At 45.0% G+C, this 14,378-nt stretch overlaps 1 protein-coding gene across 1 annotated transcript in view; it reads left to right on the top strand.

Moving 5' to 3' along the window:
• myo1d (myosin 1D) overlaps positions 1 to 14,378 on the top strand; it is an 83,606-nt gene that overhangs the window by 23,159 nt on the left and 46,069 nt on the right. The window contains 4 exon segments of the mRNA XM_079334018.1: positions 10,415 to 10,485; positions 12,632 to 12,706; positions 13,014 to 13,146; positions 13,988 to 14,154. Coding sequence (XP_079190144.1) covers positions 10,415 to 10,485; positions 12,632 to 12,706; positions 13,014 to 13,146; positions 13,988 to 14,154 — 446 coding nt within the window.

The following is a 14,378-nucleotide window of genomic DNA, read 5'->3' as shown; positions in this document are numbered from 1 at the left end:
GGGAGCGTGTGGAGCTGCTGCTCTGCTGTGTGAGAGCGGGTGTCGGAGGTAGAAGGAGGCGAGGAGAGGGAGGGAGGCGAGGAGAGGGAGGGAGGCGAGGAGAGGGAGGTGGAAGGGGATGTTTTCTTTACAGATTTATGAGGAGAATCAAGCGGAGAAGTGGAGGAGAGGAAAAAAAAAAAAAAGATACGGAGCGAGCAAGTGATGCAGTGGGAAACGGAGGACAAACATCCTCATCATACACATTTCAACTAGTCAAAGCAACAGGCTGCAAAGTGAGGCACCTCTATGAGAAAGCCTATTCAGACGCCTCCTGGCAACTTCACGTTCCCATGCAAAGACAGAATATTGAGCCAAGGCGATGGGGCAGCTCACACACTGATGCTCCTTTAAAAGCGAGTGGAGGCGGGACGCACAATAAAGAGGGAGCTGTGGGTACACAGGAAGAGCCAGGACGGGGCTCAAGATTGTGCCGTGCTGCAGGGTGTATTGATTTGGTGAGACTTTTCCTTCAATCTTGGAGTCAATCCGCTCCCTGCTGTCGCCCTCTCTGCTGCTGCTGCTCTCTGACCTCGTCCTCCTCCTGCAGCACGGCTTGAAAAGAAGCTTTAAAACATGCAGTCATCCAGCTGTTACTGCCTGGAACAAATACTGCTATGAATCAATATCATCCCGTTTTTATTTCCTTCTTCTTCCCGTTACTGTCCGGACTCCTGTTGCTAGGTAACATTAACATAATGGACTTCTCTCAGGAAGTAGTGTAAATTGTCGGGGGCTTTAGTGGCTCTCTGGAGCGCTTTTAAGGGGAACAGTCGGCCTGTGTGGCCATTAAAGTGAACAATGGAGTGAGTTAACCTGTGCTCGGTGCATGAGAGACGAGGCTTTTATCCAAAAGCATGATGTTACCGTACAGAAATAATCCTCTCTGCGACTCTTTGGGGTCAAACAGATTTGCCTTCCACCATATTAAAGTCATAAACTGCACACTCAGAACAATGCAGCTTTCAGCACATTCAGTGTTTGTGGTCTGCAACTCTCCTTATCCAGGTGTAGACATTTCAAAAGACCTGTGTTTAACTGTGTCATTCATGCATGCTGTATTTATTTATTATTTATTTATTTATGTATTTATTTAATTATTTATTTATTTAATTATTTATTTATTTATGTATTTATTTATTTATTTTTTAAGCAGGAAAAACCACATTGAGATTAAGAAGCTCATTTATAAAAGTGTCCTGGCCAAGCACAATGAAAATTAATTATTTCATTCATTAAACTGAACATATAGATAGATAGATAGATAGATACTTTATTGATCCCAAGGGAAATTCAAGTTTAGATAAATATGTACATGTACATGTCTTCAGCGCCTCTTAGTGGTTACAGTCAAACTTACACTCTTTAAAGGCACCTGCAGCTGTCCATGATATTTATATATTTGTGTGTATTAAACTTAGTGCATGTTCACTTCATGTCTTTGTGGCTCAAAACCTGCTGCGTAAAGATGTTGCATACATCATTTAAAATGCATGAGCATTAGACGTGCAGTCATTTTCTTTACCTGTGTCGAGTAATATCATTCAAAACATTTCTCTTTAAAAGAGTGAAAATAGCTCGGACTGTTTTTGTTTGGATCGCTGTCGTGTCGTATTTTCAGTCGATGTCTTTAAATGCAGCAGAGGAGTACGACCTCGAGGTCGCTGAAAAACTCCCAGCTTTATGAAACGAGACAAAGATAAATGTGACCCAGGATGGACGACGTAACCTGCGCTCACCACGCAAATGAGCCCTGCGCAAAGTTCAGAAAATGTTCAAGGCTGTGAAGGGAACACACACACACACACACACACACACACACACACACACACACACACACACACACACACACACACACACACACACACTGCTGCTCACGTCTGTTCATCTCTTCACGTCTGTCTGCCAGGACCAGAGTGTGAGGGTGGAGAGAAGAGACAAAGTGTGAGAGTTCGTCAGGATGCCTGGCAACAAGGGAAAGGACGAGAATAAAAAAACAGAGATTTAGTACTGATTAGCCTCACCTGTTAAAGTCCAGCCTGTGGGACTGAAATTTAAAATCTGTTCCTGATCCTTCATTAAAGACAGGTTGTGATTTCTTACTCTCCTCCAGGAGCCGAGGCTCTAATGTCCTCACTCTGCAGAGCACCATATGGCACCGACTCACACAGTGAGCGTCCAGCTTGTTTATCCAGTGAAACACTTCTCACAGTCACTGGTGAAAGTGAAAGCTGCCTGGATTCTGTCCTTCTTCTTCTCTCTGTTTTTTAAATGTGTAAAACCTTTTATCACCAAACTCAGACTCTTCACACAGAAGCTTTAATGCTGCGGAGGTTTCTGGTAAAGACTCCTCCTCTAACATGTGTTTCTTTACACGCTTGATGAAGATTACTCATCACATGGTCCAAAATCACAGAGTGGATTTATAACCCTGCCAGCGCCTCCGCCAAACAAACAAACAAAATAAATATGAAGTGGACATTTTTCAGCTTCGCTGCCAAGAAGAAGACGCAAAGCCGGCGACTGAGTCAGAGATCTATTCCTGTACGAGTGTCTGCAGTCTGAAGGATGCTGCTCTCTCTCTCTCTCTCTCTCTCTCTCTCTCTCTCTCTCTCTCTCTCTCTCTCTCTCTCTCTCTCTCTCTCTCTCTCTCTCTCTCTCTCTCTCTCTCTCTCTCTCTCTCTCTCTCTCTCTCTCTCTCTCTCTGTCCACCTGTTTGAAGCACTCACAGTCTCACCTTCTTCTTCTCCCTGTCTGTTTATTCACTCTATAGACCGCTGCTATCTCAAAGTACACATTACGTATGAGCGAACAAAGTGAAACATGGAACAGAGGCGCCGTCACATCTCCGTACGTCATGTGGAGTCAGGAGTCGGACGTGTGATTTTTCTGATCGTGCGATGATGCAGGCAGGCGATTTGCTGTGACGCAGCGTCACTGATGTTTGAGTGTTGTTGACCAGCTGCCGGCGTTCTGCATGGACTTGAATCCTTCTGTTTTGGAGTCATTGCAGCACAAACACGCTGGTTTATTTTACTCGTCGTCTTGTTGCCTTGTTCCTTCTGCACCACTGGGCTCTTCAGTGGTCTGAAAACTTCTGTGTGAAAACACATCAGGTTCATCATTGGACATCAGCAACATGAACATAGAGACAAATCACACAGCAATGTGGTAAAGGGACTTGAGCCTACTCAAAGTGCTTTCACACACACACACACACACACACACACACACACAAGGACACATCAACATGTTTCTGAAGGAGCTGGGGATTGAACCTTCGACCCTCTGGTTGAGAGACGACGACTCTACCGACTGAGTCGAAGCGTGTCTGTCCTCAGTGGACATGTGGATGTGTGGGAGCAAAATGTGCAAATGATGGTGGGATGAGAGAGAGAGAGAGAGAGATGGAGCTATTCTGGGGTCGGACTTATATTCCCTGAGAGCGTCAGGCTCGAGGTGCTCTGATCAGGACCGAACCGTCCTCTAGAAATAAGGAGTCACCATAGTCATATGTATCATAGGGTCGATAAGAGTTCATCACCAAGTGGACACGTGATCAAGGTTTAAATAAACAGAGTTGACTTCTGAAATAAAAAATAAAACCTCAAGTGAAAATGTTTGATCAGTTAAACGCCCAACAAGTGACAAGTTTTCTAGCAGAAGATAAAATACCAGGCGACTTCTACTTTCTCCAGTCTGACCCCGGGAACAGTCTGAAGGAGCCAAACTGCAGCTGCTCCAGTAGTTGTTGCCACTAGCAACAGTATGCTGGGAGCTGCACACACACACACACACACACACACACACACACACACACCTCTGAGCCTCACTGTTGCAGTAGATGACATTTCCCCTAATTACCATGAGCATATGAGCTAAAGCATATTTTTAAAGCTTTCATTTTCTGATCTGCTGCTGTAAACACACACCGGTGCACCAAAGGCGTATCAATCCGCCGCAGAAAGTAGTCCCGGAATATGTCACGCTTTCTCATCATGACAGTAACTGTGCATTTAGAAGATAAAACCACATTTTTTAACTTTTTATAACGCTAACGCTGAATTAAGTGATCCGTGTATGTTAACATGTAGAACTAAGAATGAGTATACAAGGAGTGGATGCATCCTGCAGTTTGGTGTTTTGTTTGTCTCCAGCTTGTTGTGCCTGAAATCTTTCTGACTGAATAAGCCTTCAAAGTAACGACGAAGACGACAAACTCCTGAGGAAAAACGTTGATTGAGGTCAGGAAAGTTCCTCTTCTCAGAGTCGCCCCCTGCTGGCCATTACGAATAATGCAGCATAAAGACACGAATGTGGAAGCTTCATTTTTAAGATTTGATACGTCTACCTTTTAAATGCACTTTCTGCTGACCTTAAACGGGCCAAAAAGATGAGTTATTAAAGGTGTATGTTTTTCTCAAACTCTGCATATAGGACAGAAAAGGTAAACGGTGTGGATGTTACTGCTTCATCATCCTCACACTCCTCGTTCTCGCTTCATGTTGCTTTTCATCTGCTGACACGCTTGTTTCTTTTTCAGTATCCATCATGGCTGCTTCACTTTCCTGCCTCTCATTACTCCCTGCCCCCCCCCTCTCTCTCTCCCTCTCTCTCTCTCTCTCAGCTCTTTCACTTCCTTTATCACTTTTACTTTCCCCCCAACGTATCGTGACATGCACAGGTGTAGGATGCATGCTAATTGGATGTGAACTTTGTGTGTGTGCGTGTGTGTGTGTGTGTCCTCCGCCTCCTGCTACATGTGTGTATTCATGTCGGGGGTCTGTGCTAAGTGGTAAAGCTTTCATGGGCCATGTGTTGCGGATGCTAATCACAGCACGTTAGCTCCAGGGAGGTCAAGGTTAGCATCAGCAGAAAGGACACAAAGAGAAGTCCATTAGCACGAAGCAGGAGATAGAGGCGGTTCTATGAGTTTTATGTATAAGTCCATCTCTTATATATAACTTGTCTGTACTGAGGAGAAAACTAGATCCTTGATGTTTTAATAACCTGACAGCTGCTAGTCAGCGCGCTGGGCATGAAATGCAAAAATCCATCCCCTCATCTGCCGCCTGGATTATCTCCCGATGTTCCCACTGAGAGCTGCTGACAGGTTTGGAGACAGTCAGACGCTGCTCCTCGGGGGGTCTGGCTTGTGCCCTCATGGGTCACTGTTCAGACCAGGTGCTGGAGAGAGTCGGGGGGGCACAGGTGGCAGACAGGAAGGGGGAGGGGGGGTGATAGGATCGGTCAGACTGAAGGGTCAAAGTAATCTATGTTTGTGGACAGTTAGATCAACCAGAGAGAGGCCAAGACATCAGGCGGTTTGTCTGCCGTGTCAGAAGGTGTTCAAGCTGTCAAAATGACTCGGAGAGTAAAAAACAGTCAGGTTTACAAGTTCTTCAGAATTCAGAGTGACTAACCATAAAAAACAAAAACGTGCAATGACCCGAAAGAAAACTCCAACTCTGTATTTTAGGGTCCATTTGTACAAGTTTGACTGACGTGTTTCACCACTCTCAGCTCTTTGAAGTCGTGCTTTATGTTTAAGCCTCATAGCCACATGTAGCATGTAGCATTTGAACCAACAGATGGGTAAAGGCAGAGTCGGTCTCCTGTGTTTATGTGTACATAGTTAACGGACCTGTGAGTGCGGTAAACCGTCTTTTCTCTGCAGATCAATAATGAGAGCAAAAGGTGAAACTGTTGTGTTGAAGTGTGTTATCATCACTTCCCGTCACGTTGACACTCTGTGCTGTTCCAGTGTCATTTCACCATGTTCTTGTTATTTTCTCTCCTCTGCTGTCTCTCGCCCTCTCACCTCAGCCCTCGCTCTCTTCACACTTTTCTTGCCTGTTTTTCTCCTGCGGATGTCTCGTGTTTCCCCGATACCTGCTCTGCTTTTGTTCTTAATATGTGAAGAAAAAAAAAAAACACAGAAAACTGGCAATGCATTCAAAAAGGTTGTTAACCTCGCTTCTAAATGAATACAATCCTCCATACATCAGTGGGGGGGTCACGGTGGGTTTCATCGCTGAAAACAGATTTAAAGGTCTCATATTCTGCAAACTCCTCTTCTCCATGTTCCTCTGATTCTAACATGTGTCTCTAGTCTGTCTACAAACCCCCCAGTGATGAGAAAAGTCCATCCTCTCCGTCTTCTGCCTGCTCCTCTTTTCAGAAAACGTGTGCTCAAACAGGCCGTTTGGAGATTTTCCTTTCATGACATCACAAAGGGCAGTAGCCCCTCCCCCAGGTGGGTGACACTCCCACAGCTAGGTGTTTGTTCTGCCCTCTGAGTCTGCCTTCTCACCGTAAACAATAGGACATGGAGCCAGAAAGCACCGAGTACACCTGAGTCCTTCCAGAGAGGGGGCGTGGTCAGACACAGCTCATTTACATATTTAAAGCTACAGACACAGAAACAGCCTGTTCTGAGCAGGGCTGAAACAGAGGGGTTTATAGACATGATCAAATACAGGATCAGAGTGGATTTACAACAACACACATGTTGAAGAGGAGCTCTGAGGTTTACTGGACTCTGATCTGGTTTCCTTGCTTTTGTGCAAATTGATAATCTTTGGGTTATAAGGTCTCGATGACGCTGATCCCCTCCGGCTGTTACAAACTGTTAACCTCAGCGTTGTCACGCGCTAACATTTCCCCTGCCGTCTCACAATTTAATGATAAAAACCAATAATGGGGAAAGGTGTAGCGGCGCTCCTGCACACGTCCCTGGTGTTTCTGTATCGTAAGCTCTGCTGGTGCAGGAAGAGTTTGCTGACCTTGCTCTTTTTTCTGCACCCTGCCTGCTTTACATTCACACGGCGATCTGCCTGAAGCTGCTCAGAATAATCTCTGAGTTTTCCCCGCCTGAATTAGCATCAAGAGCTTTTCTACTACAGCAGAAGCGTTTTCCTCTGCAGTAAAAATAAAAAATAATCAATTTATTTTCTACGCAAACGTTTGAGCTGCTGGGCTCAAGAGTTTGGATACGATTATTTTCTTTTACTCGACATTGTAAAGCATCAGCTAAAATCAGCGCTATGAATACAAAACATTTGGCGTTGATAGTAAAGAAGTGAAGGACTGTATTTTTGTTATAAAATGTGTTACATGAATAATAAATGTTTAAACCAGCAGAGGAGCAGCTCGCCTCAGTGGAGTGGTCTCTGAAGTGCGTACAGGTTCTTACCTTTTCCACCTTCACCGCTCCCACACACCTGTAAAGGCTTCAGAGACCACTCCTCGACCAATCACAGCTGAGCTGCTCCACTGCTGTTTGACCCGACGACAGCGCACCTCGTATTATCTGAGCACGCCAGCTTCCTTTTTATTGTACATTTAAAAAGTTGAACAAACAAAACAAAGTCAACCGATTGAATATTTAACTATTGATTAATCGATCAATTTGTCCACAATTAATCCAGACAAGTGGACAAATGTCTCTTCAGCATGGTAGAGACATCAATACAGTCTTAGGTTAGTTGTATTGTCCCAAACCATATTTCATTTAAAGTCATTTTTATTTTTTATTTTTTTATTATTTATTTAGGAAAAGCATTTTAGAGTTAAATACACAGAAAAACAATCGCTTGACTCCTCCATCAAACTTTTAAACATTGGAGCTCAGTCTTTGTAGACAGACAGAATTTAAAGTGATTTTAAACCAGAGTTAAAAAAAAAAAACAACAACCTGAAATGAACACATTTGTTTATTTTGTAAATTTTAAATTAATTTATTGACTGATTAAAAAAACTGAAATCAATATATAGGCAGGTATATAGAATATTTGTGTCTATATTTAGATCATAATTAGTCAGAGGAAGAAGTTCTGTGTTTTTATTTCATCAACACTGGTGTTCCCCACACACACACACACACACACACACACACACACACACACACACACTCTTTCCAGCTTCTTCATTATTCTGATCTTGTTTGCTTGTTTGTTTTCCCTGCATCGCTCTAAACACACACACACACACACACACACACACACACACACATCTTGGCAGCTTTATCGTTCGCCCACTCCCCTGTGTTTGGGATAAAGCCTAATTTCTCGACGGAGGATGTGATGGTCATGTGTTTGTGTGTTTGTGTGTGTGTGTTCGAGTGTAACTGATTGAGATGGACGAGGAGCAGAGAGGCTTCCAGCAGATGCAGTCCGTCTGTCCCATGGTGCATCTGCTTGTCTCTCTGTTGGTGTTTTTCATGCATGCGTGTTTCCAGCAACACTCTGAAAACGTGTCGGAGACGTCAGATTTCATGTCTGCCCTCTGCTCCACGTACAGAGCTCCAGGAAACAACAACGTGACGGCAAAATGCAAACCTCAGGGTAGTTAACAGCTCCTGACGTTGCACCGCGGCGCTCTCTGGACCTGCTTGGTTCCGACATGTTTCTGCACATTATTATAACAGAAACAAGCAGCAATAACTCAACTCAAACTCTGCTCCAAAAAAACAATCAATGAACAGTCTCAAGTGTCGCTCACATTCTGCCGCCTGAGCGAACCAACATGGTGGCCATTGGCCGTACGAGCAGGCAGGAAGTCCAGGCCAGTGTTGCAGTTACACTTTCTTCAGTAACTTTTTTTTCCCCCTCGGCTTCAGTGGAGTCTTTGAATCTGGTGACCGGGGTTCAACTCCGACCCCGCTTCATGTCTTTCTCAGCTCCAGCTACATGCCTCCCTAAGGCATCAAATATTCTCTTTGTTTGCCGGGCAAGCGGCCGTGGATGAAACGTTTTCTGGAAGCCCTTCAATGGAGTCGATTTCTGGAGTTCCGCAGTTTGATTGTGATTTCACTCTTCATCTGTCGGAGAGATTTACTGAAAAAAAAAGCCCTGAGAGGTTTTGATCGTTTGGACCTGAAAACCAGGCTGAGTGATTCATTCAAAATCTGTCTGTTTCATTGTGTTCAGAAATATTCTCCTCTCATGTGGGACTGTTCCTTCGTTCATTGTCTGTGTGTGTGTGTGTGTGTGTGTGTGTGTGTGTGTGTGTGTGTGTGTGTGTGCGGGTGCACTGAACCCTCCGATGACTCACTCCTTTTCACACAGACTCAGAGCGATGGATCAGAGTGTGTCGGCTTGGCTGACTGAAAAAGCATCGAGGTAGAAGTCTGTGTGACTTCAGAACTTGTATTTATTGGCTGTGATTTATATCTCTTGTTTTTCTTCAACTTTTCTGAGGAAACTAGAACATTGTATTCATCATTATTGTTGTACAATGTCATTATTATTATTATGATTATGATGCTGCTGCCAGGTCGCTAATGAGATGCAGTGATTTATTCAGAGTGAAGTGTAAACTGAAGTTCTGGGTAGTTCAGGAACATTTGTGTTGTGTTGATTTTGGCGCCCCCTGTGGGCAAAGCACTCTAACGTCTCTGCAGATATTTTCCTGTATCTGTCAGATTTTTAACCGTCATACGTGTCACTGACTGAAACTCGCTCACCGAGCCAACGACAGCGTGATCAGTCTGGTTCCGGATGTTTCTTTAGTGATCATACAGAGACATTGATATGAATTCACTGTTTTATCGTTCTGGGGAGTTCAGAGATTCTTATCAGTGGCTTTAATCCTGCTTCTTCCTGCACTGCTGGTTCCTTATTCTGACATGCTAATCTCTCTCTCTCTCCTCTCTCTCTCTCCTCTGTCTCTCTCTCTCTCCTCTGTCTCTCTCTCTCTCTCTCTCTCTCTCTCTCTCTCCTCTGTTCTCGGCTTTATTCATTCATGCTTCCTGCCTCACTCCTCTCCTGCTCACTGCTTCACATGTACGCGACAGGCTCCACTGTCACACACTCTTCCCTAACACGCCTTCCCTCGTCACTCTCCACCTCCTCTTTCTCCTCCTCTTCCTCCTCAGTCAGTCGTATTCATCACATCATCTTGCGCTCCTCTTCATCCACCCTGACAGGGTTTTCCACATCCCTGCTTCCACTGCTGCAGTTTTTCAAATCACTCTTAGCATTTCGTTCCGCCTGTTTAGAAAAGAGCTGCCTCAGATTTTGTCGCTAACTCTTCATTCAGCCTCGTCCAATCAAAGTACTCCATGAAGTTTCAAGTTGAAGCCACAAATCTCATGACTTTAAATTTACAGGAACCATTTCCCAGAGTGTCGTAACACAACCTCCATCCATCATTACCTGTACGGGGGGGGGGCACAGGGGGGCTGGAGCAGCTCTGACAGCTGCCCATCAACCACTCACGTTGTTTTCTTGATGATCCATGTCACGGGTCGACATCGTCTGTTCAGAATAAAAGGCTCGAGGAGCGTTCGAAAAGGGCTTTAAAGGAGGGAAAGTTCACTTCCTGTCTCGTGTAGTTTGTTACATCTGACTCTCCGCTCCGTCTGTTTCTGCAGCTCTCACCCGCTGACAAGAGTCTGGAGTTTGACAGAGACTTTCGCATCCGGCACTACGCGGGCGACGTGGTGTAAGTATCCCAACCTTTGATTTATTCAGCTAAAGCTTTTAACTGAATACATATTCATGCATCAGAGCTGCAAAACTCAAACTGCCCGTTTTCTCTTTTTTTGACTTTTAGCCACTTGAGGAAAGACGAGCAACACTTACCTCACTTTAAATGTTTGCACGCAGCCACTTACCCTGTGAGAGGGCTTTCATTAATAACCAGCATTCATGATACTGCTAATTTGATTTATTCTGAAGGTTTGGATTTCATGTATTCAGCTTCACCCTGACGTTTCACTTTTCATGTAAAATCTAATCTTGACTCGAGTGCAGGACGGGAAGAAATGACAAGATTGGTGGCGCCGATAGCGCAGCGGCAGCGCGCGCACCATGTTGCGAGGCTTTGCTCCTCGCGCGGGCGGCCCGGGTTCGCGTCCGGCCTGTGGCCACTTTCCCGCATGTCTCTCCCCACTCTCTCCCTGTTTCCGACTCTATCCACTGTCCTATCAATAAAGGCAAAAAGGCCAAAAATAAACCTTTAAAAAAAAAGAAATGACAAGATTAACAAGACAGAGCAGAAATACACCCATGATGATGATAATCTCTCACCTGGAGCCGGTCGGAGGCGGCGTGACCTTTCTATATTGTTCCTGCAGCACGGTGCATAGAGTCTCCGTGCACGTAACTAAACAGCTGCTTTATGTTTCTTCTCCACTTCTTTCAAATATTCTCATCATAGCGTCGTGCAGTGGGCTCTGTTGCTTCATCTACTCCTTCAGTGTTGATTCTGATGCCACACTCAGACACACACACATGCACACACACACACACACACACACACAATGCTCTCTGCTGTTTTTCGATCCATATTCAAAAGTCAGTGAACCACAGCTGGAACCGGAGCAGCCAAAATGTTGTGATGGAGCCTGAGAGAAATGTGGGCTCGAGGTGACTCTCTCTGACTGCTGCATTTATTAACATCTTAACATTGACGCCGCCTGAATACCAGTCACCTCGTGTGACCTCGAAGCGGCTCCGTTTGACGAGTCGATGTTAATCCCCTCAAAGAAGTCCTGACTTTAAAATCAGTCAACACACACACACACACACACACACACACACACACACACACACACACACTCACAGGAGGATTACTGCTGAGTAATGTGAATGAGGAACGAGTCGATCAAAGAGTATTTCATGCACTTACATTTCCAACACGGCTCCGCGTTGTTTCACTTTGATGTGCGTCCCACATCCTGGTCCGTCGGCGAGGAGAAACCGATGACATTAAAAATACGTCTTTGAAAGAAGTAAAGTGGAATAACCAACTATTTAAACCTCCTTCATATTGAAAACAAAAAGCACACACACTTAAAGACTCTGCACACACTCAACAACGTCTTCATTGAAGGACCTGCACAATACTGGCAGCACCACTTCCAGCTCCCTGGAGGACTTGGACATCATTCAAATGAATAAATCACACACACACTAAGTCCCCAAAAAGAGCTCTCAGGGAAACATGTTGAGCCCATAAGTGTGTGTGTGTGTGTGTGTGTGTGCCACCCGGGGGAGGACTCGGGCAGAGGAGTTGGGCCGGCTGGCCGATTGATCCCCGAGCCACTTAGAGCGGCTCCAGCATCATCTCACAGCAGGATGACCGCTCACAGCAGCGATTCGCTTCAAGCGGATATTAGCATGTTGCTCATATTTAGACGAACAGAGGCGGAAATTTATGCACCCACTTTATCAGGTACACATGCTCATTAATGCTTTAATCTGATCAGACACAGTGGGTTATTGACTCAGGGGAAGAAGCCTCTCACTGATTCAGAGCCACTCCAGATATCTGAATAAACAGAGGCCAAAAAGGCCCATTTTAATTAGGCGACATGGTTTTTAGTGTGTAATGGGGTTTAAGTGGTTTGGCATCTCGACTTTGACCTCGTCGCTCCTCGCAGATTCATTTCAGATGCAAACGTTTGAGGGGTGATGAGAGGTCGTCCCTGTCGCCGGACGCTGGGGTTGTGATGGTTTGAGTGGACGCAGGACACTTTGCAGGGCAGCGATGGCGACAACAGCGCAGAGGGAGCGAAGCTTGAATAGACGGTTCAAACTGGAAGGATGTCGAGAGAGGCCTGAACGTGTGTCGTCTCTCTTCACAGGTACTCGGTGGTCGGTTTCATCGATAAGAACAAAGACACTCTGTTCCAGGATTTTAAAAGGCTGCTGTATAACAGGTAACACACACACACACACACACACACACACACACCTGCTGCTCTTTAATTACACCAACACAGCTAATCCCCCCCTCTTATCCTCCTCCACCATTTCTCCTTCTATCCTCCCGTGTTTTCCTTCTGCTGCATATAAATGAGTGGTGTAGTCATTCCTGACCTGTCTGATAAGCCTTTTATAATGCTCTTAATGCGGGTCGACAGGATTATACCTGGAGAGCTACGGGTGCTAAGATGTAGATTCTTGCATGGTAGGAGTGATTCAAATACTGAAATATTACTCACCAAACGTTTCCTTCCCGTCCAGCTCGAACCCGGTACTGAAGGCGATGTGGCCCGAGGGCAAGCTCAGCATCACCGAAGTGACGAAAAGGCCGCTGACGGCTGCGACGCTCTTTAAAAACTCCATGATCCTGTTGGTGGAGAACCTGGCCAGCAAGGTGACGCCTCATTATTTTTACATGCAGGGCAAAAAACAGCATTTAGCCACCTCTGAAATAATCTGAAAGAGCCGTTTGAAAGATCACTTCACATCACTTTAAAGAGGTCTGTGCCCTCGAACACGGAGCTCCCTCTCCAAACTTCTGCTGCATTTTACACTTTTGTTCTTTTTGATTTTTGCTAAAAGGTTAAATGTGGTATGAGCCCCCCTCCCACACACACACACACACACACACACACACACACACACACACACACACACACACACACACACACACACACACACACAGCACATGAAACAAACTGAGAGAAGCTGAGAGTCTCTTTTAAGTTTCTGAAAATGTGAAATATGCCAGCAGTATTCTGTCGAGAACGAGATAGTTATATGTAAAACAAGCCGGGCTGATGCTGCACGAGCTGGAGGGGGTTTAACTTAACTTTTTTTTTTTTTATTATTATTATTATTTTTTAATGATCTGAAACGTTGGATGATTTTTCTGCCACGTTTGGTGTTTCTGTTTTTTTACGACTGATGTCGAAAGTCACGAGTCCATTCAAAGACTCCGGGACATTTTCCTAAAAATGTGCCTGCACTAAACAACTTACAGACAGCATCAAATCGCCATGGCAACCGCAGGCATGCCCAGTTCAATCTGTCTTCCAATGTTCTTTTTACAAGAAGACTTCAGAAAGTTCTTTAAGGTTTCACTTTTTGTTCATTGAACTACACTCTCCTATGCGTTGGACATAATGTGTATTGATTGAGTATTTATTGACAGTTGATTTACGGCGATAGAACTGATGCTGCTGTGACCGTTGACGTGCTGTCGCTCTCCACAGGAACCATACTACGTTCGCTGCATCAAACCCAACGACGTGAAGTCTCCTCTGCTGTTCGAGCAGGAGCGCTGCAAACACCAGGTGGAGTACCTCGGGCTGCTGGAGAACGTCAGAGTGCGACGAGCCGGCTTCGCCTACAGACAGACGTATCCTCGTTTTCTACAGAGGTAACCATGACGACGAGACTCATCCAAACTGGACCCCTGTTTGTGTTTATCGTAACGTAAAGAACCACCAGTTATTTTTCTCAACTAAATGATCGGCTGATTCTTTTCATGGTTAAAGAAGTTATATGTATCTGTCACCTAGTGTTTAAAATGGGTACTGCAGTCCAAAATTCAAAACATCAAAATTAAAGACTTAGACTTAGACTAAACTTTATTGATCCTTT

The sequence above is a fragment of the Symphodus melops genome (genome assembly GCF_947650265.1).
Source record: "Symphodus melops genome assembly, chromosome: 21".
Classification (NCBI taxonomy): domain Eukaryota; kingdom Metazoa; phylum Chordata; class Actinopteri; order Labriformes; family Labridae; genus Symphodus; species Symphodus melops.
Note: the sequence above shows the minus strand (reverse complement) of the source record. Positions and strands in the feature narration are given on the sequence as shown.